The sequence below is a fragment of the Frieseomelitta varia genome, unplaced genomic scaffold (assembly GCF_011392965.1).
Source record: "Frieseomelitta varia isolate USP_RPSP 00005682 unplaced genomic scaffold, Fvar_1.2 scaffold_661, whole genome shotgun sequence".
NCBI classification, from domain to species: domain Eukaryota; kingdom Metazoa; phylum Arthropoda; class Insecta; order Hymenoptera; family Apidae; genus Frieseomelitta; species Frieseomelitta varia.
In genome coordinates, this window is record NW_025110436.1 from 635 (window position 1) to 19,773 (window position 19,139).

Here is a 19,139-nt window from a genome sequence, read left to right on the forward strand (position 1 = left end):
TTTTTTTATGATTATACATATCTACATATACATATAAATATATATATATATATATATGTTTTTAGAGAAAGAAATCGTTTTACGAGAGCTGCTCGTAATCAGCCACGTGATCGGCGGCCGCGACAGAGGAATCGCGAAATAAGAACAGAAGGATTTGTAACGCATCATCGACGGATGCTGCAATATATTTTGATTTAGATCGAACGAATAAAGGAACAAGCGTGTATGTAATTTTGTCCAAGAATAATAACGATGTGTTTTAATTGTTGGTGTTTCTCGTCCTGTTTTACTTCACACTTCAGACGTATCGACAGGTCTTGACGAACAGGCGCACACCACTGCTTTCTTCTTTTTGTAACGCCTGACTTTTCATCCTTGAACCGCCCTCTTTGTTACAATTGAGTTTACTAATTTCTTATTTCGTACCACCGTCTTCTTTTCCTTATTTGACTTTTATTTTCTTCTAAGAGAAGCCAGTAATTCTTCTGATCGCTTTCGCCTCGCTCGACGAGTCCATTAACTCGTAGTGGTCGAATTCTAACGAGAACGTCGCATGCCCCGATGAAATTATCCTCACCACCTTCGAGTATCCCAGCAGCTCGACTAACGGCACCAAGCAGTGAATCACCTGTTTTCGTTATTTATTTATGTTTAATGCATCAGTCTCGTTTTACCCATAGAGAGAAAGAGAGCTGAAGAGAGCACGTTACCTTGTTTTGTCTGTAGGCATCGATGTGCTTTATGTCCGCACGTCTTCTCGGCAAGTCTTTCATGATGGCACTCATATAGCTCTCGGGCACCATGATTTCTACACGCATTATAGGTTCCAGTAGACTGATCCCGGTGTTCTTCATCAACTGAAATCCACGCAGCGAACAATATTTAATTATTATTATTAATAATTATTATCAATATTATTCGAAACTATTAACAAGACAGTATTTAATAAAAAATGTTAAATGACAAGAGACAGGATGCTCAGGTCATCCGAAACGTCCAAAACTCTTTGACAAATGGAAAAACATCTATGATCCAGATTTACTTAAAAGTGTTTGCAACGTGTTTCTTGCAGGGTCTGGTTTCTCTAGACATGTGTTTCATAAATTACTTGGAACTACATTCCAATATAGCCACCTGAATATTCGTGTTAAGATCCGAAATTCGTGGAATCTGATAATTGGATCACACAAATGGTTTCACAAGTACGTGTTATCTAGATTGTTCTATCATTGCACCTGCATCTCAGTATTTTTCTAAACGAATGAAACGTTTCTCCTTTGAGTAAAAGCTTAGCCGTTTAATCCGTTGTTTACACTTTCTGTTCTTATCGAATTTAATCCCACATTTTTTTTTTTTTTTCTTCACTCTGTCAGGAAATCCCTGTTCTCTATCGGTCGGTGCGATCATTCTTTTCATTCTTTGAAAAATCTCGAACGATTTGAACACGTAAACTTCGAAAGAGCATGCACAACTTTGATTGTAAATCCGAACGAACGACCATCGTACGTGTTGAAGTGTACGTCGCGAGAAAAACAAACGAACGGAAACATGTAAATCCTAAAGTAACAAAGTCGTATAAGTGCCTCCAGTTTTCGTCAAAATAATCTCGCAGTTTCATGGTTGATGGGTATCTGTCTTTGTTGTATAGTATCAGCGACAAACCCTTGGAGTATTGGAGCAAGCAACAGTCCCAGTCGGGTCGTATTCGTAAAACTTTAGATTCGGACCTGCTAGAGAATGTAGGTTAACTAGTTGTTTCAAAATCGAGCGATAGAAACTTCTAACTCTAATTTTTATGACAAACGGGAGACAGGTTATCGAGATACAGGACTTTGAACAACACCATGGATACGGCACCTCCATCATTTGTCCCTCTGACTCCTTTCAATTTCTCAACGTCGAATTGCCAATCTTAGTGGTGGTCATTAAGAATCTGAATCTAAACTGTCGCTTGCAAGTGCAGGTAATAAAGAATATTCTAGTCTTAATTGTTATTAAGCCTCCAACCAGCCAACGAGCAATCGATCCTTTGCCTCTTTTACCTTGAATATTAACTCCTTGTACTTGGAGAGGTATTACACTATATTATTACATTAACAATATTTGTGTATTTTTGTACTTTTGTAATTAAAAATATAAATATGATATTCTCTAAATAAAAATTCTAAAAAAAAAAAAAAAAAGAAAGAATGCTTAAATCGAATACCGAGTGATCCAATATGATGATACGAGAGTTTGTGCCTAGGTGGCCGACGATCAAAATTACCAGCATCACTTTCAATTCACGAACGCCGAATCAGAGAAGCAGAACTACCGAGGCGCGATCTGTCGCGTGAAGGTAAAGTTCGAGACCGGCTGGAATAAATTGGAGCTGGATCTATCGAGTCTGACGCAGACCGTCTTCAAACAAGTGTACGCCGTCACTCAGAGAATTCAGATTTGCGGCAATTGTCGTCTGCGTAGGATATACTTCATTGACAGGCACTACGAGGACGAAGAGGTCTGCCCAAAGTTATACCACAAGTTCCTCGACTCTTATATGCTCAAGTGGGGCATAAGGACGGTGGAGAGATCCACTCAGACCAGCTCGAGGAGAACGAAGAGCAAAATCAAAGGGAATAGCTTCAGGCTCTCGAAACACTTCAGCGTCGATAACTTAGTCAGCGATGAAACTGGCGGCAAAAGCTCGGACCTGCAGAACCAAAGCGACAAGAATTTTCTCAGCAACTTGCAGACGAAAACGGACCTGTTGATCGACGAATTCTTCGACAGGCAGTCACCGAGGCTTCCGCGTGTCTCGGAATTGAAACAGAACAGCACGTTGAAACCGTACACTTTCCCAACGACATCCTCGAAACAGAAACCATTCGGCATCGGCATATCTGAGGAGGCATTGAAAAAGATCGGTGTTCTCCGGACGTATACAGAGACTTACGTGTGCAACGAGGAGAAATACAAAGAGAATAACTATCTGAAGACTGTACAGGACAAGTGGAAGCACAGGTACTTTTTCCCAGAGGTAGAGTCATCCGTTAACAGCGACTTGTCGAGCCAGGCTGCGAGGAGGACGATGTTGGAACGCAAACCAAAGTCCCTTCTTTTATTGTCTGAATTGAGATCTGCAAAGGAAAGGAGCTTAGAATCGTCGAAGAAGAGCACCGAGGTGATTAAACGTAACGGAAGCGACACGGTCGTCAATTAATCCTGCCAATTATCCTGATGTTAAGTAACAGCGACGGAATTAAAATACTGTTTCTTCGGTTCATCGGCGTGTTTGTTTGGTAACTGCTTGTTAGACCCAAAAATGGCGTCCTAGCGTTCCAGAACTTACAATTAGGCTGTACTTCCTTCTTTACATGTACATAGAAAGAAATAAACGTTGTTAAAATACTTTTACCTGTCGAATACTCTGCGAGACAGCAGCAGTGACCAACGATGGCGTGGTACCAGGCCCATATTGCAAACTATGCAGTTTAATGCCCATGTTTACCACCGGGTAACTTAACTTCGGTCCATGCGAAATAACCGTTCTGACTCCTTTCCTAACGGCCTTCATCATATTTTCTTGCATGGCTCTCGAATCAATGGTCATCGACTTGTCTAATAATAAAATCTCCTTCTCTTGATGATTTGGTATCAAAGATATGGTTACCGTAACTTTCGGGCTAACGTCTCCCATTTTATATTCGTAGGAGAAAGTGTCTTGAATAGGCTCCGTTATGGTTTCCTTGTAGGAGATTTCGAGGGGTCCTAAATCAGCGTCGACCTTGTATTCGGTTTTAATTCTCTCTTTGATAATCTCTAGATGCAATTCACCCATCCCTCCAAGCACTATCTGACCGGTCTCTTCGTTTTGTGTCACCTTCAAGCTTGGATCTTCCCTCTCGAGTTCTTGTAGAGCCTTGTCCAAAACTACCTGCGCAGACAACGACGGTGCTTCTATCGAACAGAAGAAGACTGGCTCCAGCGTTCTAGAATTGCTATCGAATATCCTATCCACGTCTTCCGGCGTAACACCTTTCTCTGCTCTTAGTTTCTTCTTTGCAAGTCTCGTTGCCTTCGAATTCGTCGTTACCAAGTCTCCAGCCGTCGTACCTTTTAATCCTGTTATCGCCGCAATGTTGCCGTCCGTGATCTTTGTTATTTCTTGGTACTCGTTGGCACACGCGAGATACAATTTTCCTACCGGTTCCTTATCCTCTGTCCGAACATTGTACAGCCTCATGCCTCTCTCCACACTGCCATTGTAAATTCGAAAAAATGTAATCGGCCCCTTTTGTTTGTCGTGCACGACTTTAAATGCTCTGGCGCAAAAATTGTTGTCGAAACAACGATAGTGCACAGACGATTTGCTACTGTTCGGTGATGGTAAATACAAGAGAACGCTGTCCATCAGAGGTTGTACTCCGATATTCTTATAAGAACTACCCAGCAGCACAGGAACACCCTTTCTACTTATAGTTGACCTCCTCAAGGAGTCGATTAACATTTGTGGAGTCACAGCATCCAGGGATTCCTGTTCTATGATTGTGTCGGCCAATTCGTCATCCATATTGGACAACTTATCAGCCAAGCTCCTACGTTTTTCATTCGCCATCTCCCACAAGGCTTCGTCCTCGTTCTCGGATAATTTTACCTTGGCAAATTTCATACCCATGTCTTTCTTGTCAAACATCAGCTTTTCCATGGTGATGACATCCACGATTCCTTCCAAGCTCCCCTTTTCTTTAATCGGGAACTGCGTAGGTAACACTTCTGTGTTTAACTTTGACTCGATGGATCTTAAACTACTGTCAAAATTAGCATCCGGCCTGTCCATCTTGTTCACATAAATAATTCTGGGTATGTCATATTTGTCAGCCTGTCTACAAACTGTCAATGTTTGAGCCTCGACGCCTGCGCTTCCATCCAATATAACAACCGCTCCGTCTAATACTCTTAGAGTTTGCTCCACTTCCATGGTGAAGTCGATGTGTCCTGGAGTGTCAATCAAATTGATACGGTAGTTTTTCCATTGAAATGTCACTGCTGCGGAAGTGATGGTTATGCCACGCTGACGTTCCTGGTCCATGTAATCTGTCACTGTATTACCATGATGAACCTCTCCCATATGTTTAATAAGGCCGGAATAGTATAGCATTCTTTCCGTGGTAGTAGTTTTGCCTAAAACGTCACGTAAATTCATCGTAAATTCATTTATGTTGAAATTTTTATAGGTTACCTCTGTCAGGGAAACATTGCAAACGAACCAGCGTCAATGTGTGCCAGAATTCCGATATTTCGAATTCTCGTGATTTCCACTTCCTCGTGTCCTGTTTTCACAATCGTTGAACCTCTCGACGCGCATCTTTTTTGAAACTTTCTGAGCCACGGGTTTTTCATTAACCTAGACGTCAACATGATTTCTAACCTATACGTTTGAAATTGAAGCGCAAAACAAAGCCACGTGGAGAATTATTAAGTCACTGAGACTTGTTTAATTGTTGGAAAAAAGTAAAATATTATAACATTAATTTGTTACGTAACATTAAACGTTTATTGTATTGTTTACAAATGGTACTGTTTACTACTTGTATCTAGCTCTAATAGTTCTTTCATCGTAATAGCTGTTGAACTTTTTCCATTTCCTTTTCTGTAAAGGATGAAGCAGACCACCTTTAGGAGATCTTCTTAGCATTAACCCTGGAACATGAATGTTTCGCTTTATTTGTCCCAAACATTGCGCTTTCTTGCGAATTAATCTACAGACCTGCGTGTTGAGCCATTAATATCAATGAGCTAATCCTTTTCTGTTGCATTTCGCAAAGTCCCGTGACCCTTCGTGGTAATATATTTCCCTCCGATGTGACAAATTGATTTAAGATAAGAACATCCTGAAAAGAAGTTTCTCAGAGGCAGAAGAAATTATAACAGAGAAGGAATTCAAACTCTTACGGTATGTTTAATATCGAGACCAGCAGAACAGATAGAACATGCCCCATTTTTTGATTTCAGGAATCGTCCTTCGTAGGGATCTGGCTTTATTACGGCTTCGAAAATTAAAGTGTTCCCTTCTTTCTTTTGGACAACTACAATGTAAATTATAGGTTAAGAAAGGAAAATTGAACGACAAATGATGATGCGCATTAATTAACGCTAATATAATACAATAATATTTACTTTCTTTAATACGCGTTACTGCAGACAACGATATATTTCTATTCTGTGCCGTCGATATAACATTTTTCCCCAAATAATTTAAAACACGATATAACGCAGCCATTTCAACAGTATTTACAAACTAGCTCTACGTTTATCGTAAAAATGAAAGACACACATGCAAAAATTATGAATTGCTTAACATTATGATAAATTCGTAGTCGTTTTATTGCAAATACATCTACACGAGGTAAATTAATATTTGTTGTTGATTACGAATTGTTGTCTGCTGGAAACGAAATACAAAGGGATCGATCTCTTCGATCTATTTGGAGAAATCTTGAAATCTTTATACAAGCATTTTATAGATCAAATGGCATACGAGAAGAAAGCTGAAAGTCTAATTTCGTAGATGCAATTGCAAAAGCTCGCAAATTGATCCTCTCAGTCAGGTTTCTTTGAAAAAGAAAATTTGCTCGATTTATGGACAGTGAAATGCTAGCGCCACGTAGCGGTGAAACGATGGAACTAAAATATATCGTTGTCCTTGTCACACACTATTGCGTGCCTTGTCTGTTGTACAATATCTGTTCTTGTCGCACACTGTTGCTCTCCTTGTCTTACGAAAGTTTCGCCATCTAAAGTTCTTTTTGCAAATGTTGTACTTTATCTACAGTGCTGTCTCTCATTGTCAATGAAATATTGCACAAAATTCTGTAGTTGATTCGCGATTACGAGATACTCTGTTTCCAGTATTTTATTTATGAATTTCGCGGGAAAAATTTTCAATTTAAATTAACACATTTGTTACACTGAGTTAATAATTTCTGAAACGTGGACCGAGAAGAACGTCGAATCTATTCTATGCTTAGTTCATGCTTCTCGTTCTATAGTTGTCCGTGAGAAATGTCAGACGACGTGGCCGATGAAACATGGAAGCCGTGTCAGATAATGTAGCTTGAAGCTTTTTTTTGCAACGCCATGCCGTATTACGCGAAAGTAACCGGTTCCAAAACGTTCTTTTAATTAACTAGTCTCTTATTCTATAATTTAATAATTTATTTAATGTTATAAACACGTCACTTCCATCATAACCATGGGATTGTGCAAGTGTCCGAAAAGAAGAGTTACAAATCTGTTTTGTTTTGAACACCGTGTCAATGTTTGCGAACATTGCATGGTTACGAATCATCCAAAGGTATTGCATCATTGATCATGAAATTATTTAGAATTGAAAAATATAATTATAAAGAATTATGAGTATATTAGATTAATATCAGAACTATAAAGAAATATAGTTATAAATTATATAAAGAATTATAAAGAACTGAAAAATCATGAACAAGTGAATTTGATATTCTTTTTCTTCTTGTTGACATTAAGAGTAGTCCATTGACAGATGCTCATACTTTTTTTCAGTGTATTGTTCAGTCGTATATACTATGGCTCCATGACCATGATTACAACCCTATTTGTACATTATGCTCAGTAAATCTGAGTGAAGGAGATTGCGTACGATTGACGTGTTATCACATGTATCACTGGGCATGTTTGGACAAATATGCGAGAGAATTACCAGCGACCACAGCACCGGCAGGGTACACATGCCCAACATGCAAGGAACGCATTTTTCCTGACTCGAAGTTAGTTTCTCCTGTGGCCGATGTGTTGAGAGAGAAGCTGGCTGGTGTAAATTGGGCAAGGGCTGGTTTAGGTTTACCATTGGTATGCATTGATGCTTATCTGCATAACACGCGTATGAACGAAATTGTGTATTGAAATTCGTTTATAGCTCAGTGAAGACAGAGAGCAAAAACCAGAGCCGGAGCATCCTTCATTGAGAATTGAGACCACGTCATACCAAAACCACGCATTAACAACGTCATCGCCGTCAACAGCTACATCGCGTACTATTAGTAGTGTAAATTCAGTTCACAGTAATATAAACAATGTGCATTTGAACAATCAAAAGGTTGGACCACCTTACTCAATTGTAAATATCGATTCGTCTATGGGATTGTCGCAGCCAACGTCGAGGAAAGTTTGCGAGGCTTACGACGATCCTAAAGAAATGTCGTTCGATCACGATGAGAATAAATATAGGAGAAAGTCTGCCGTTGAATGGTTCTTGAGGTGGTGGAAGTTGATAGTTAGCCCGCCAACGCGGCGTAGAAACACACCTGGCTCACTGTACAGGAGATACACAGTGCTAGGCATCATGGGAATATTAGCTTTCATCGGAATGTTAATCCTGTTCTCGTGGCTTGGAAAAATGGCCACGGATGGCGATCCAAGTTACGATCTTCGTGCTGATCCCAACATTTTAGTCGACGATAAACCCGCTATTTAATATACTCGGTCTTTCAGAGCGGCATTTGAAAGCAAACTGTGAGAGTATCACGTGAACGAAACCGTATAATATATGTGGAAGTAATAATTGAAGCTTGTAAGATAACGAGATCAGTTTGGATTATATGTCGAAAGAAGATTATGTATGTACTCACACTATCTTATGATTTCATTCTAAAAGAGTAATTAGCTTAAGGTACAGTGTATCGCTAGCCTTAATATTTGTTAACCTTTATGTAAAGTATGCCTTAATATTAAGCTGTATATTTCACTCTGTAAAGACTTATAAATTTGCAACAAGTTTTGTGTAATGATTATACGAACAAGTTTTTTATACTATCTTATGCGACAAATGAAAACAAAGAAAAAAAAAAAGAAAAGAGCGCCGCTAATATGTAATAGGAACAAATCGTGTGTAGTAAAAGATTTTACAATTGTGATAGCAATTTTTAGAAACGCGCTATGTTATTTCGATTTATTTAAAACAACAATTTTATGTCGATTCCAACATTTCCGATTAGGAAACTGGAATTGAATACACATACGTTGAAAAGGAAGAATCTTTTAAGCTGACCTAGTATTTTTTTAGACCTAACATTTTTATCATAGGAGAACATAGAACTGCGGTAGGAACGATTTAGGAAATTCATGGTATTCCATTTATTTATGCATGATGTGACGCGTTTACAATTTAAATGAGAATTTCACGACCGATCCGTTCATGAAATATTAAAACCTCTTAACAGATCAAACTCTGATACACAGAATCAATTTTATATGAAAGGAAAATAGCTTATAGAAAGAAAAAAGAAAAAGCGAGAAACCTTTACTTTTGTAATAAATAGAAATATTATACGATACTTAAACGATTGTCAAATTTTGCGTGTTCCTGTTTAAATTTTAAAAGGATCCAACGTAAACCGTAGCAGAGGAGTGGGGATGTTTTCTTTCTTTTCACGTCTCATAGCAGCCATTTGCAGTCAAGACGAGGACATCATCGTTTCGGCTTACGTGCTTGTTTTTGTTTGAAGTTCTGATACCTGTTGCTTATGAGTAGTGATCAAGTGGTTTCATAGTGAGAACATTCTTATTACCAACAATTTTAATGATAACTTAAAACTGAAATTGATATTCTCAATATTTTGCGTATATCAAAGTTTTGTTTCTTTCTACTGTGTCAAGTAATATCATTCGTAGCATTTATTTTCTAATTTTTTTTTCTCTGATAAAGATTTTATACGTACACATAAAGCGTAGAAAATCTTCCAGTCAACGAGTCGAAGAAGTTTTATCTTTAGAGTAAATTACCAAGACTGATAGAGCGCACTAATTTTAAAATGAAATTAATGAAATGTGTCAAAAGATATTCTACGATATTCGTAGCAGATCTAACGACTTCGGTTGGTCTCTTTTATTTATGGAACAAGGGATATAAACATTTCGTTCCACTCGCGTCTCTATGTGGCATTGGTAAGAACACAATAACAATCTAGCAATCACTCGATTTTTATTAATAGTGTATAAATTTTTTATAAGAAGTAAATGAATAAAAGAGATAGTGATATATACTATATAATGAAACGTATATCAAACGGATCTTTGAATTATAAACACGTGCGTTCATTTTATTATTATCTTTTTATCTACTTACCGGTGGGCTGCGTTTATCAAAATGCGCCATCAGCAAGAATACGCAGCAACGATTCTGTGCGATCATGATATTCTGTTGATACGATGAAAATTCAAATTAAACGCTATTGTAAATTTTTAATAAAGAGTGTAACACTATCTTCGAACTGTCAATTAATACAAGTACACACGTACGCGAACGTGCAGCAGGAAACTTACATTCAATCACTTTGAAATTTCGTATTAACACTGTAATACATCTTGAAATATTTTTCTGTGCTACATGTGTGTCATGTATTATCAACAATCTTTCAGGTGCTTCTTACCTATACTGTCGCCTAAGATCTCGAGCGAAAATATCCTCGAACCATGCGATTGTTATTACTGGCTGCGGCTCGGGATTAGGATACAGTCTGGCTCTGCATTGTCGGGAACTTGGAGCAACTGTAATTGCCGGTGTATTGCAAATGGGTTGTCCTGGGGCTAAGCGACTGGAAAGCGAAGGCGTACTCGTTTACCCTCTGGACATCACGCTGGTTAATAGCGTTGAAAATTTCGCCAACTCCGTTCGAACGATTTTGACGGAAAGGAATTTAAGTAAATCATTTTTCACGATCTCAAGGCTGTGGTTGCGGCGAATTAGCGCATTCCAACGCTAATAAATGGAACATCTGAAAATCGGGATGCACGTATTAGATTCGTATAGATTTTATTAAAGATACTCGTATTATATTCTTAGGCTGTAACCATAGCCTATAATAGAATATAATAGAATATAATATAAGAATATAATATAAAGGTACAATCACATAGATGTAATATTCATCTTTAAATTAGTAAAAAAAAAAAATTTGAATATTATATAATATAATATAAGAATATAATATAAAGATACAATCACATAGATGTAATATTCATCTTTAAATTAGTAAAAAAAAATTTGAATATTATATAATATAATATAAGAATATAATATAAAGATACAATCACATAGATATAATATTCATCTTTAAATTAGTAAAAAAAAAAAAATTTGAATATGAAAGAATGTTAATTATTGTAGAAAAAAAAAACAAGCATATATATTATGACAGAATACCGGTTTCAGCGTTACGATGTTTGATCAATAACGCGGCTGTGATGATCTTCGGTGAATTTGAATGGCAAACGGACGAGCAGCTGAGGAATCAAGTGGAAGTGAACTTGCTGGGTACCATGAGAATTACTAGAGAACTGATGCCGTTGATCCGCGCCCACTTTAGCCGGATTATCGTAGTCTCGAGCCACTGTAACGAGCAGCCGATTCCTGGTGTAGCGGCTTACAGCGGGACCAAGGCTGCTCTCAGCGCTTGGGCCTCTGCCATTAGAGTGGAGTTGAAGAAGTACGGTGTCAAAGTCGTTTGCTTTGTTCCTGGTACGTGATCAAAGCAAAAAAGGCATAAAATTCTATCGAAATTAAAATAGAAAATTATTCTTATAGAAGAGAAAAGAAAAAAGATTTCATACAAAAAAGTATCTTCCTTCAATTTTTCTGTTATTGGTTATTTCTAGAAATTTTAGAAGACTAAGACTTTTACACGTGAACTTATGCGTCTCGTAGGTTCATTCGTTACGGAGAGTAACATATTGGCACGACAAGATGAACACTTCAAGACGATGAAGCAGTCGATGTCCAGCGAAGCGGAAACCTTTTACGACGACTACTTTGCCAGATATTCGCAATATTTCTCATCTGTGGCTCAGGGTGGCAATTTGGAAAAGCTACGGGATTCTGGTATTTACGAAGCCTTCGAAGGTGCTCTCCTGGACAAATATCCATCGGCAGTTTACACGTATGTCTACAAATGACAAACAATTGATTTAAAAATATTTTAATTAATTTCGAAAGTTTAATAATTACGAACAAAGAGAAAAAATTACGTATTGCATAGTAATAATTGCATTATACTTGCGAGTATAACGTTCGGAAATTGGACGGAACTCTGAGTAAAGTAGACGCGAGTAAAAATGTTCGTTGACTGAATTGTTACGAAGTTGTTGCATAAACGATTGTCGCTATCTTGCCAGTTAATTGTGATAAGCATCGCGATAAATATAGTTCTTCCTACTTGAAGTAACACCTGCATTAAAACACCTGTTCAAAGAATAAACCGCGTGATAATCTCAAATCTCACTATGTAACGTTGTAAGTTTTTTCTTTTTTTATCTTTTAACATATTTGTGTAAATGTCGATTTAGGAATGAACCATGGCGATACACGATTTACCACACCATGTTTAGGATCACGCCCACCTGTTTACGCGATCGACTAGTCGAGAAATTCGTACAGGGTCCTCCATGGAAACAGGATGTTGCGAAATCTTCGACACACCAATAATTTCCAACGAGCTGCGAAAGTTTCAGTGTCTCTACGAATAAAAATGAACAGAAGGTCCGCTATTTTAATGTTAAGAAAAAATATGGGAATATGGAATTGTTATGTGTTATACTGAATAAATTGATTTCTTTAATTTGTAATCATTTCCCCCTTTCCCTATTTCTTCTGTAATGGTAAGAAGGAGACTTCGTTGAATTAAAAGTAAAATCTCAGTTTCTAATTAAATTTGTCGCGTGAAGTCCTGTTTCGCCACCCTTTTGCGATGAATGTAACATAAAAGATCAGTGACCGCGAAATACAGAAATGTTTCCTGACATCTACCACGAGACGATTAATTATGATTATCAGCAAAGATTGCGACTTTTCTTAATTGAATGAACGCAAATATTGGTATGATTTTATCTACGAAATGAGCTGAGTTTCGGATTTTTCAGGGCGTCGCGTCAGGTGTGGATCTCAAGTGTTTTCAAATGTCGAAAATATCGATAATCGTTTCTGATGCCTAACTCTCGATTAGATAGTGACCGGTAATAAATACCTATCCACAATCCAGTGATCTTCAGTTGCTTTGAATAGTGAAACGAGCAGCATACACCAAAAATGGCAATCCTCACTTACGGTATGTATGATTATTGCTATTCTAAGTACACTGACATGATGTGTTACTTTCACTTGTTCCTACTGATCACTCATGTACAAATTGAATATTTTAGAAATTTCATTTGCTACTATTTAATCTTAAATAAATTGAACATTTTATAAATTTCGAATATCAATGGTACTGTGAACAGGATGCCATCGATGAAATATCTCTCTTCACAGGCTTTTGCCATTCCATTGACAAATTGTCTCGCTTCACAATTTCGATCTTGCGATGCCACTGATTATGGCAGTCATGACTTTCTTTTATAGACGAAAGGATTTTGGATTTGATTTCAAAGTCGTCTCTATTTTTTTTTGAATTTTTTCGTACATTAATCGATGCTTTCTGTAACAATATTAACTATGTATGTTGAAAAATGATTAGTTTTAACTTTAATTCGGTATAAATGACAAGATGCAGTGGCAGTCTTTTATTTTATGCTCATGAAGATAGCTGTACTGACGCGTTTTAGAAAAAAAAAGTGGGATCTCATATTAGGATATTTCTTCATCAGTGAATTTGCATAATTTTTAATTCAGCACGAAGATACTAACATTTTTTACTTTGTTTTCCGGTGGAAAATGGATTGTAAAAGAAGAAATATCACAGTTTCAAAAGGTGTAAAAAAAGTTTAAGAAAAGTGCTTTAGACAAGAGTTGTGTTGCTTTTAAAAAATGTATCCCACGTTAGTCTACTTTACTCTAACATATTATTCTTCAATTTCAAAGACATATAAGATCACGACTTTTTAACTAATAACTTCATAATTTAACTAAAACAAAGAAAAAATATGTTCACTTGTGATTGCAGTTTATATCTTCGCGGTGCTTTTCATCGCTGATTCGATGCAAGCAACGTACCTGCCCTGTAAGAGTGGTCCAGTCCCCGAAAGCGTGTCAATCCTGGGATGCAGCTCTGTGCCCTGCAATCTGGTGAGAGGGACCAACGTCGAGGGTCGTATTAACTTCAAAGCGGGTAAACATTATACCTGAAATACGGATAAAAAGAAAATTAACAATAAATATATCGAATCTACATGTATACATGTACTAAGTCAAATTGGTCAATTTTAATGATCTGTTACAGTTTCGAGCACAAAGTCCCTGAGACCAGTGGTCGATGTCGAACTTGGAGCCATTCACACGCCATACCCATTACCGGAACAAAATGCCTGCAGGAATCTTGTAAGCGGACAATGCCCACTGCAGAAAGGAGACTCAGCTACCTACCTCCTGAAGATGCCCGTTGAAAAGAGTTATCCAAAAGTCGCTCTGACTATCCAATTATCTTTGGTCGATGAAAACAACAACGCCGAAGTATGCTTCAAGATCCCAGCTAAGGTTGTCGACTAAGTTTAAGGTTACGACTGATAACGAGATGATTCTTTAATTCAATGGTACATATATGTTCCCACGCCCCCTTTTAATTTAAATATAATGTTAAATATACTGTAATAATATCAAATGTTTACTTTTTTTTATCGTTCCCCTTTTGAATTCATGGTGTACGTATGTTTTGGTTTGATCAATCTTTGAACAATTTTGATCAAGTTGATCTTACCATGTAGAAATGTCTATAAACGTTAGTTTAATCATTAAACTAGAACAGAAAGGAAGGAGAGTTACTTACCAAACGAAGGAGCTTTTAACGAGGATCTTAAGTTAATTGCACTTTTACGATGTACTTAAGAATTGATTTTACCTTCGATCCCATTTCCGGAAGTTAGATAAACTAACTAAACAAACTATTTAGATCGGATCTAAAATAATAAAGGGGATTTTTTTGCAGTAGACTAGTGAAGTTTGAAAAAATACTCCATCGTGGATGAAGTAAAATTCCGTAAAATAGAAAATAGATTATTGTTGTGTAAAAATTGCGTTATAAACGTATGTTTACGAGAGAAAGGGGCGAGATGAAAATTCAAAGAGTACGGGCGTGTGCCTGACCCACATCTTTACACAACGATCGACCCGGTCACATAGCTCTAAAAGATATCTAGCAACGTCTTTGAACATACTTCTGATACGAACAATCTGAAAAATCTTTTTCTTTAATTTTTGGACGCGTTGGGACTCGCATTTAAACCAATCTATATTGTTAAAAAATTTAAAGTTTCAAATTCTTGATATTAATTTGCTTTGTTGAAGACTTTTAATAAACGAAGCAACGATTTACGTGTATCATATATGATTCCGTGATTAAGTGAATCATGAGCGAAAATTGCGAGAAAGAATTTCCTGGTATAATGGAACCTTGTGTACGTGCCCAGTCTGATGGAAATTTATTGAACATTCACAATATACCGGATAATTTCGTTGGAAATTTCGCTCCGCGGGTTACCAATTATTTCCATCCTTTACTTTGCTCGTGATTCATGGCTGTTGCATATTATTACGTGCGAAATAAAAAATATTCGATAAATATTAAGCCAAGAAAGACGATCAAAATTTAGATATTGTACATATCTAATTTGTATAAAAATTCTATATATCTTTATTCAAGTCTTCCAAATGAAAGATGAACAACACACGTACAAATATTCATTCTTAAACGTTTCAATAATTGTTCAATAAGTTCCAAGATTATCTTCAATTTTCAATTCCTTGTATTTTTTCTCTCTCCTTATCTCTTTCCTCTGTGTTTTCTATTATACATAGCAATACAATGTATGTACGTACAAATATTAATTCTTAAGAGTTTTAACATTTATCAAACATTATCTATAATTTTCTCAATGTTCCTGTATCTCTGAAGATGTAGTTTTTCTCACCTTATCTCTTTTCTCATCTCTTCTCCTGTGTCTTCTGTTATATGACACGCGTGTGCAATACCGATTCCAGCGAAGGTCTGTCAATAATGATTCAGCTGGGCGTGCCCCGCATATGAGAATCGGCCCGAAAATAAACAGGTCGCGCGCAACATCGCACACAGATGCTTTTAAACCGCGTACTCTGTATGCACGTGTAATCTCATAAAAGGCGCGAGCGAGATAATGCGATCACCAAGTTCAGCAAATACTGTAAAGAAGAAGACAGATCAGTAAATTCTGTTGCAATGTCAAAGAACGAAGGAGGGAAGTACTAGGTGCGATAGGGAAATAAGAATGCTTCTCTTTTGCTCAACTTAGCAATTCCTTCCTCAATTCAACATTAGAATTTCTAAAATAATTAACAGATTTCTCAGACACAATAATTGAAACATACAATGATTCACGGAAGTATTCAAACGTTTGTACAGCGATGAACAAAACTGAACGTACATATGGATTTTTCATATTAATATTATTTTATCGTTTTTCAAAAAAAATTTTATGACCTTTATCACCGCTATTCTGGTAAATATAAATTGCTTCTCGTGGAGCCAATTTTGCACCACCTGAAATTGTCAATATTTTAAATTGTTGTTAAGTTAACTTAAAGGAGATTATATAACAATCTACTTATAATTAGTCTCATTTTAAAATGTAAAATTTCTGTTTTCCTACCTTGAATTCGTTCTTTTTTCTTCAAGATATTTTTCCATGTAGCAATGGAAAAATATTTAAAGAAAAATTATAAAACTTCACACGTATGTGAAAACATTGAAACATTTTATTGACTAAATCCATCACGGTCTTGAAGATTAAAGTTTCCCATTTGTAACAATTCAAAACTTGCTATGCCATTTTTTTTCATCATTTTATTGAACATTGAAGTTAAATAATAAAAATTCAAAAAATCCCAATAGTTCGTCTAACTTTAATTTTCAAAGTTAAATAAAATTTAACAAAAAAGAAAGTCGTACAAGTTACAAAAAAAATTTGTTAATGTTTTTACATGTTTGAGAATAAAAAAACTTTACTCACCTGCTACGTAATTTAAAAATATCTTTGGGTTTAAAACAGTTTAAAAGTATCGACAATTTTTCATCGTTATATGTTTAGTTATGCTCTTCTGTATTTTGAAATTCAGCCAAAACTCGCATGAGTACATTTCACTTGAAGCATTGTATAACACTGATGCGATATTCCATTTGTGACATTCACCTACGTGAGTACAAAACGAATGTTCAATCATTGCTGAATCATAGAAAACACTTTAATATTGTGAAGTATCTAATTCGATTCCACTTCTCCATGAATCTCTTTCCTTAAACACTCCTTGTTGTTAACCCCTCAAGACGACATTCCACTTTGCAATACTCTCTCATAACGATCGAGTATCCGTTACACCAATCGATAGAATCATTCGATAATCGTAGTGCGTGAACACAGGTGATTGCGCCGTGGAATGGCGCGCTTTCGTGCCAGTTCAAATTCGCAAACGACGCGTGACGTTCGACCGCGCTTAACCAACCGGGATCAGCGAGGGCAAAAGCGTGCAGGAAGGTTAATTCGCTCTGAATTAAAACGAATTCTCCCTTCGCCCTGGTGGATTGCTCGCCGAGAGAAAGAAAGAGAGCGGGACGCAACGATTCTCTCCAGCTGATACCTAACCTCAACTTCTTGTGTATGAATTCATCCGTTACGTCATACCACCGGAGCGTAGAACTGTGAATACTGTTTGGAAAGATGAAATTGTTAATTGCTCTTTTCTCTTTCGATGAGCGTTAACGATTCAATTCAAGAGAGAGAGAACGGTATACGATAAAATTTCATTATACGGTTGTACGAATTATGTATTGTACATGATTTACAGTCGTTCGTGAAAACATTGATTGCAGATGTAAAAAAAGACAAACACAATGCTGTGAAGTGAGTTTCAATTGAGCTCCGGTATTAGTGAAACACGAAAATTGAGTGTTTCGTAAACATTCGACCGGTTTCGTCCGATCATCGTGTACGGTATGTCGCGTGTGTTGCGAGGAGAGAGAGACGAGGAGAGATCGTCCAGAACGAAAGAGAGGACGAGATTGTCGTTGCTCGCGTGAACGTGGTGGAACGAGAGAGTACGATAAATACAGCGTGGTAAGGAAGGGAAAGAGTCGCCGTATTATAATTATAGAGCGAGAGCGAGTGAAAGGAGGTGCTCGTATCGGCCGTTGTTGAAAGTGGAGGGGCACGCTACGACTCTGATCAGCCGGGGTGCCTTCGTGCCGCTTGTAAACTCGTGCTCCTCGTAGTATGTAGTACGTGTAGTACGAAAAGAAGCTTCGTGCCTGTGACGTCAGTTCAGTATTTTGGTACGGCCGCGTGAAACGTCGTTACGAAACTCGTGGGCGCTCGCGATTTGTTCCGGTGAAGACGGAAGTGAAGAGACGTGTTCGAGACGAGGCGCGAGCCGTGACTCGCTATCAAGATTGAATCAAGATCAGTGTCGTGCACAGCCGCAGGATTCGTTCGGTCATCGTCCAAGTGTAGCGGCGTGCAGCAGGTAGTCGGAACGTCGACCGACACACATTGTTGTCAAGATGGCGTCGAAAGGAAAGTTAGCGACCGAGGTCAGTAATATATTTTTTTTCTCATCTCGAACTCGCAGGTCTTCATTCGACCGGTTCGATCGCGGTGCAAGCGTTGGACACTCGAGCAGGAAATGATCGGGTCCAGCGTTTACCGCGTGATCCTTTTGTTTGATCGATTAGTTCATCGAACTTGCGATCGTCGTCGATTGTATTCGCGCGCTTTAACGAACAGGTCACGCGCCGCGTTCGCGAGAACGTCACACTGTCCGGTAAACCACGCCCTTGAATAGTCATTTTCGTGGAATGTTCTTCATTCATTCTCTCCATTGATACGTTTTACGACACGTTGTATCGTCAATATATATATTATCTTTTTCCGCGTAAAACTTGAGTCTGAAAGGATTAGCATTCGGTAAGAATGCATAGCGAAAATATTCATATTTTTATTAAATGCTATATGCACGATGTGCACAATACGTAAAAATTGTTTGAAAAATATTAATTCAATGAGTAACTCGTTAAGTAAGACAACATCGCAAGTATTTAACTGCATATGTGCAAAGTATAATTTATCGTTTACGGCAACAGAAATACGATCTAATCGCGAGATCAAGCAGTTTACGG

General features: G+C 37.5%; 5 protein-coding genes and 2 long non-coding RNA genes across 16 annotated transcripts; 3 read left to right on the top strand and 4 right to left on the bottom strand.

Moving 5' to 3' along the window:
* Positions 1-153: 153 nt before the first annotated feature.
* Positions 154-5,430, bottom strand: LOC122535017 (ribosome-releasing factor 2, mitochondrial). Of its 5 annotated transcripts, none has more exons than XM_043666163.1 (4): positions 5,250-5,429; positions 3,398-5,163; positions 711-857; positions 154-628 (listed from the first exon to the last, which is right to left on the bottom strand). In XM_043666163.1, exons 1-4 carry the CDS (start codon positions 5,398-5,400, stop codon positions 464-466), a joined length of 2,229 nt encoding a protein of 742 aa, XP_043522098.1. In that variant the 5' UTR covers positions 5,401-5,429; the 3' UTR covers positions 154-463. The 5 variants fall into 5 exon arrangements, 4 of the variants coding, with proteins under 4 accessions (XP_043522098.1, XP_043522099.1, XP_043522102.1 ...); XM_043666164.1 differs by having other exon boundaries at positions 5,222-5,362; XR_006308049.1 differs by lacking the exons at positions 154-628; positions 711-857 and adding exons at positions 2,204-2,882; positions 2,936-3,119 and having other exon boundaries at positions 5,250-5,430.
* Positions 5,431-5,519: 89 nt separating this feature from the next.
* On the bottom strand, positions 5,520-6,520 carry LOC122535020 (28S ribosomal protein S18a, mitochondrial). Its single transcript, XM_043666170.1, has 4 exons — positions 6,160-6,520; positions 5,935-6,068; positions 5,750-5,873; positions 5,520-5,682 (listed from the first exon to the last, which is right to left on the bottom strand). Exons 1-4 carry the CDS (start codon positions 6,260-6,262, stop codon positions 5,567-5,569), a joined length of 477 nt encoding a protein of 158 aa, XP_043522105.1. The 5' UTR covers positions 6,263-6,520; the 3' UTR covers positions 5,520-5,566.
* A 480-nt stretch (positions 6,521-7,000) lies between these two features.
* On the top strand, positions 7,001-8,896 carry LOC122535019 (zinc finger protein-like 1). Its single transcript, XM_043666169.1, has 3 exons — positions 7,001-7,336; positions 7,558-7,863; positions 7,931-8,896. The coding sequence occupies exons 1-3, from the start codon at positions 7,235-7,237 to the stop codon at positions 8,486-8,488; spliced, it is 966 nt and encodes a 321-aa protein (XP_043522104.1). The 5' UTR covers positions 7,001-7,234; the 3' UTR covers positions 8,489-8,896.
* Positions 8,897-9,429: 533 nt separating this feature from the next.
* Positions 9,430-12,533, bottom strand: LOC122535024. Of its 3 annotated transcripts, XR_006308055.1 has the most exons (7): positions 12,409-12,533; positions 12,037-12,250; positions 11,694-11,954; positions 11,216-11,527; positions 10,443-10,787; positions 10,139-10,210; positions 9,430-9,533 (listed from the first exon to the last, which is right to left on the bottom strand). It is a non-coding gene; the product is annotated as an uncharacterized LOC122535024 (long non-coding RNA). The 3 variants fall into 3 exon arrangements; XR_006308054.1 differs by lacking the exon at positions 9,430-9,533 and having other exon boundaries at positions 9,955-10,210; XR_006308056.1 differs by lacking the exon at positions 9,430-9,533 and having other exon boundaries at positions 9,955-10,210; positions 11,623-11,954.
* Positions 9,824-12,626, top strand: LOC122535018 (D-beta-hydroxybutyrate dehydrogenase, mitochondrial). The gene is made up of 5 exons (XM_043666168.1): positions 9,824-9,957; positions 10,432-10,713; positions 11,225-11,530; positions 11,717-11,948; positions 12,355-12,626. The coding sequence occupies exons 1-5, from the start codon at positions 9,825-9,827 to the stop codon at positions 12,491-12,493; spliced, it is 1,092 nt and encodes a 363-aa protein (XP_043522103.1). The 5' UTR covers position 9,824; the 3' UTR covers positions 12,494-12,626.
* Positions 12,627-12,977: 351 nt separating this feature from the next.
* Positions 12,978-14,600, top strand: LOC122535021 (NPC intracellular cholesterol transporter 2-like). The gene is made up of 3 exons (XM_043666171.1): positions 12,978-13,112; positions 13,947-14,111; positions 14,223-14,600. The coding sequence occupies exons 1-3, from the start codon at positions 13,094-13,096 to the stop codon at positions 14,486-14,488; spliced, it is 450 nt and encodes a 149-aa protein (XP_043522106.1). The 5' UTR covers positions 12,978-13,093; the 3' UTR covers positions 14,489-14,600.
* Positions 14,601-14,749: 149 nt separating this feature from the next.
* On the bottom strand, positions 14,750-18,894 carry LOC122535022. 4 transcript variants are annotated; one of them, XR_006308051.1, is made up of 4 exons: positions 16,981-18,894; positions 16,340-16,511; positions 15,907-16,153; positions 14,750-14,895 (listed from the first exon to the last, which is right to left on the bottom strand). It is a non-coding gene; the product is annotated as an uncharacterized LOC122535022 (long non-coding RNA). The 4 variants fall into 4 exon arrangements; XR_006308050.1 differs by having other exon boundaries at positions 16,350-16,511; positions 16,981-18,890; XR_006308052.1 differs by having other exon boundaries at positions 16,452-16,511; positions 16,981-18,878.
* Between the last annotated feature and the right edge of the window lie 245 nt (positions 18,895-19,139).

Excerpts from the sequence above, each read along its gene's own strand:
- LOC122535017 (XM_043666163.1), bottom strand. The coding sequence starts at position 5,400 with ATGTTGACGTCTAGGTTAATGAAAAACCCGTGGCTCAGAAAGTTTCAA. Across the intron at positions 5,164-5,249 it reads TCTGGCACACATTGACGCTG|GCAAAACTACTACCACGGAA; the intron begins GTTCGTTTGCAA and ends GTGACGTTTTAG. Across the intron at positions 858-3,397 it reads TCTCGCAGAGTATTCGACAG|TTGATGAAGAACACCGGGAT; the intron begins GTAAAAGTATTT and ends CGTGGATTTCAG.
- LOC122535018 (XM_043666168.1), top strand. The coding sequence starts at position 9,825 with ATGAAATTAATGAAATGTGTCAAAAGATATTCTACGATATTCGTAGCA. Across the intron at positions 9,958-10,431 it reads CGCGTCTCTATGTGGCATTG|GTGCTTCTTACCTATACTGT; the intron begins GTAAGAACACAA and ends ACAATCTTTCAG. Across the intron at positions 11,531-11,716 it reads AGTCGTTTGCTTTGTTCCTG|GTTCATTCGTTACGGAGAGT; the intron begins GTACGTGATCAA and ends TGCGTCTCGTAG.
- LOC122535020 (XM_043666170.1), bottom strand. The coding sequence starts at position 6,262 with ATGGCTGCGTTATATCGTGTTTTAAATTATTTGGGGAAAAATGTTATA. Across the intron at positions 5,874-5,934 it reads GTCTCGATATTAAACATACC|GATGTTCTTATCTTAAATCA; the intron begins GTAAGAGTTTGA and ends ACTTCTTTTCAG. Across the intron at positions 5,683-5,749 it reads ATTAATGGCTCAACACGCAG|GGTTAATGCTAAGAAGATCT; the intron begins GTCTGTAGATTA and ends TTCATGTTCCAG.
- LOC122535021 (XM_043666171.1), top strand. Across the intron at positions 14,112-14,222 it reads TCGTATTAACTTCAAAGCGG|TTTCGAGCACAAAGTCCCTG; the intron begins GTAAACATTATA and ends GATCTGTTACAG.
- LOC122535019 (XM_043666169.1), top strand. The coding sequence starts at position 7,235 with ATGGGATTGTGCAAGTGTCCGAAAAGAAGAGTTACAAATCTGTTTTGT. Across the intron at positions 7,337-7,557 it reads TGGTTACGAATCATCCAAAG|TGTATTGTTCAGTCGTATAT; the intron begins GTATTGCATCAT and ends ACTTTTTTTCAG. Across the intron at positions 7,864-7,930 it reads CTGGTTTAGGTTTACCATTG|CTCAGTGAAGACAGAGAGCA; the intron begins GTATGCATTGAT and ends ATTCGTTTATAG.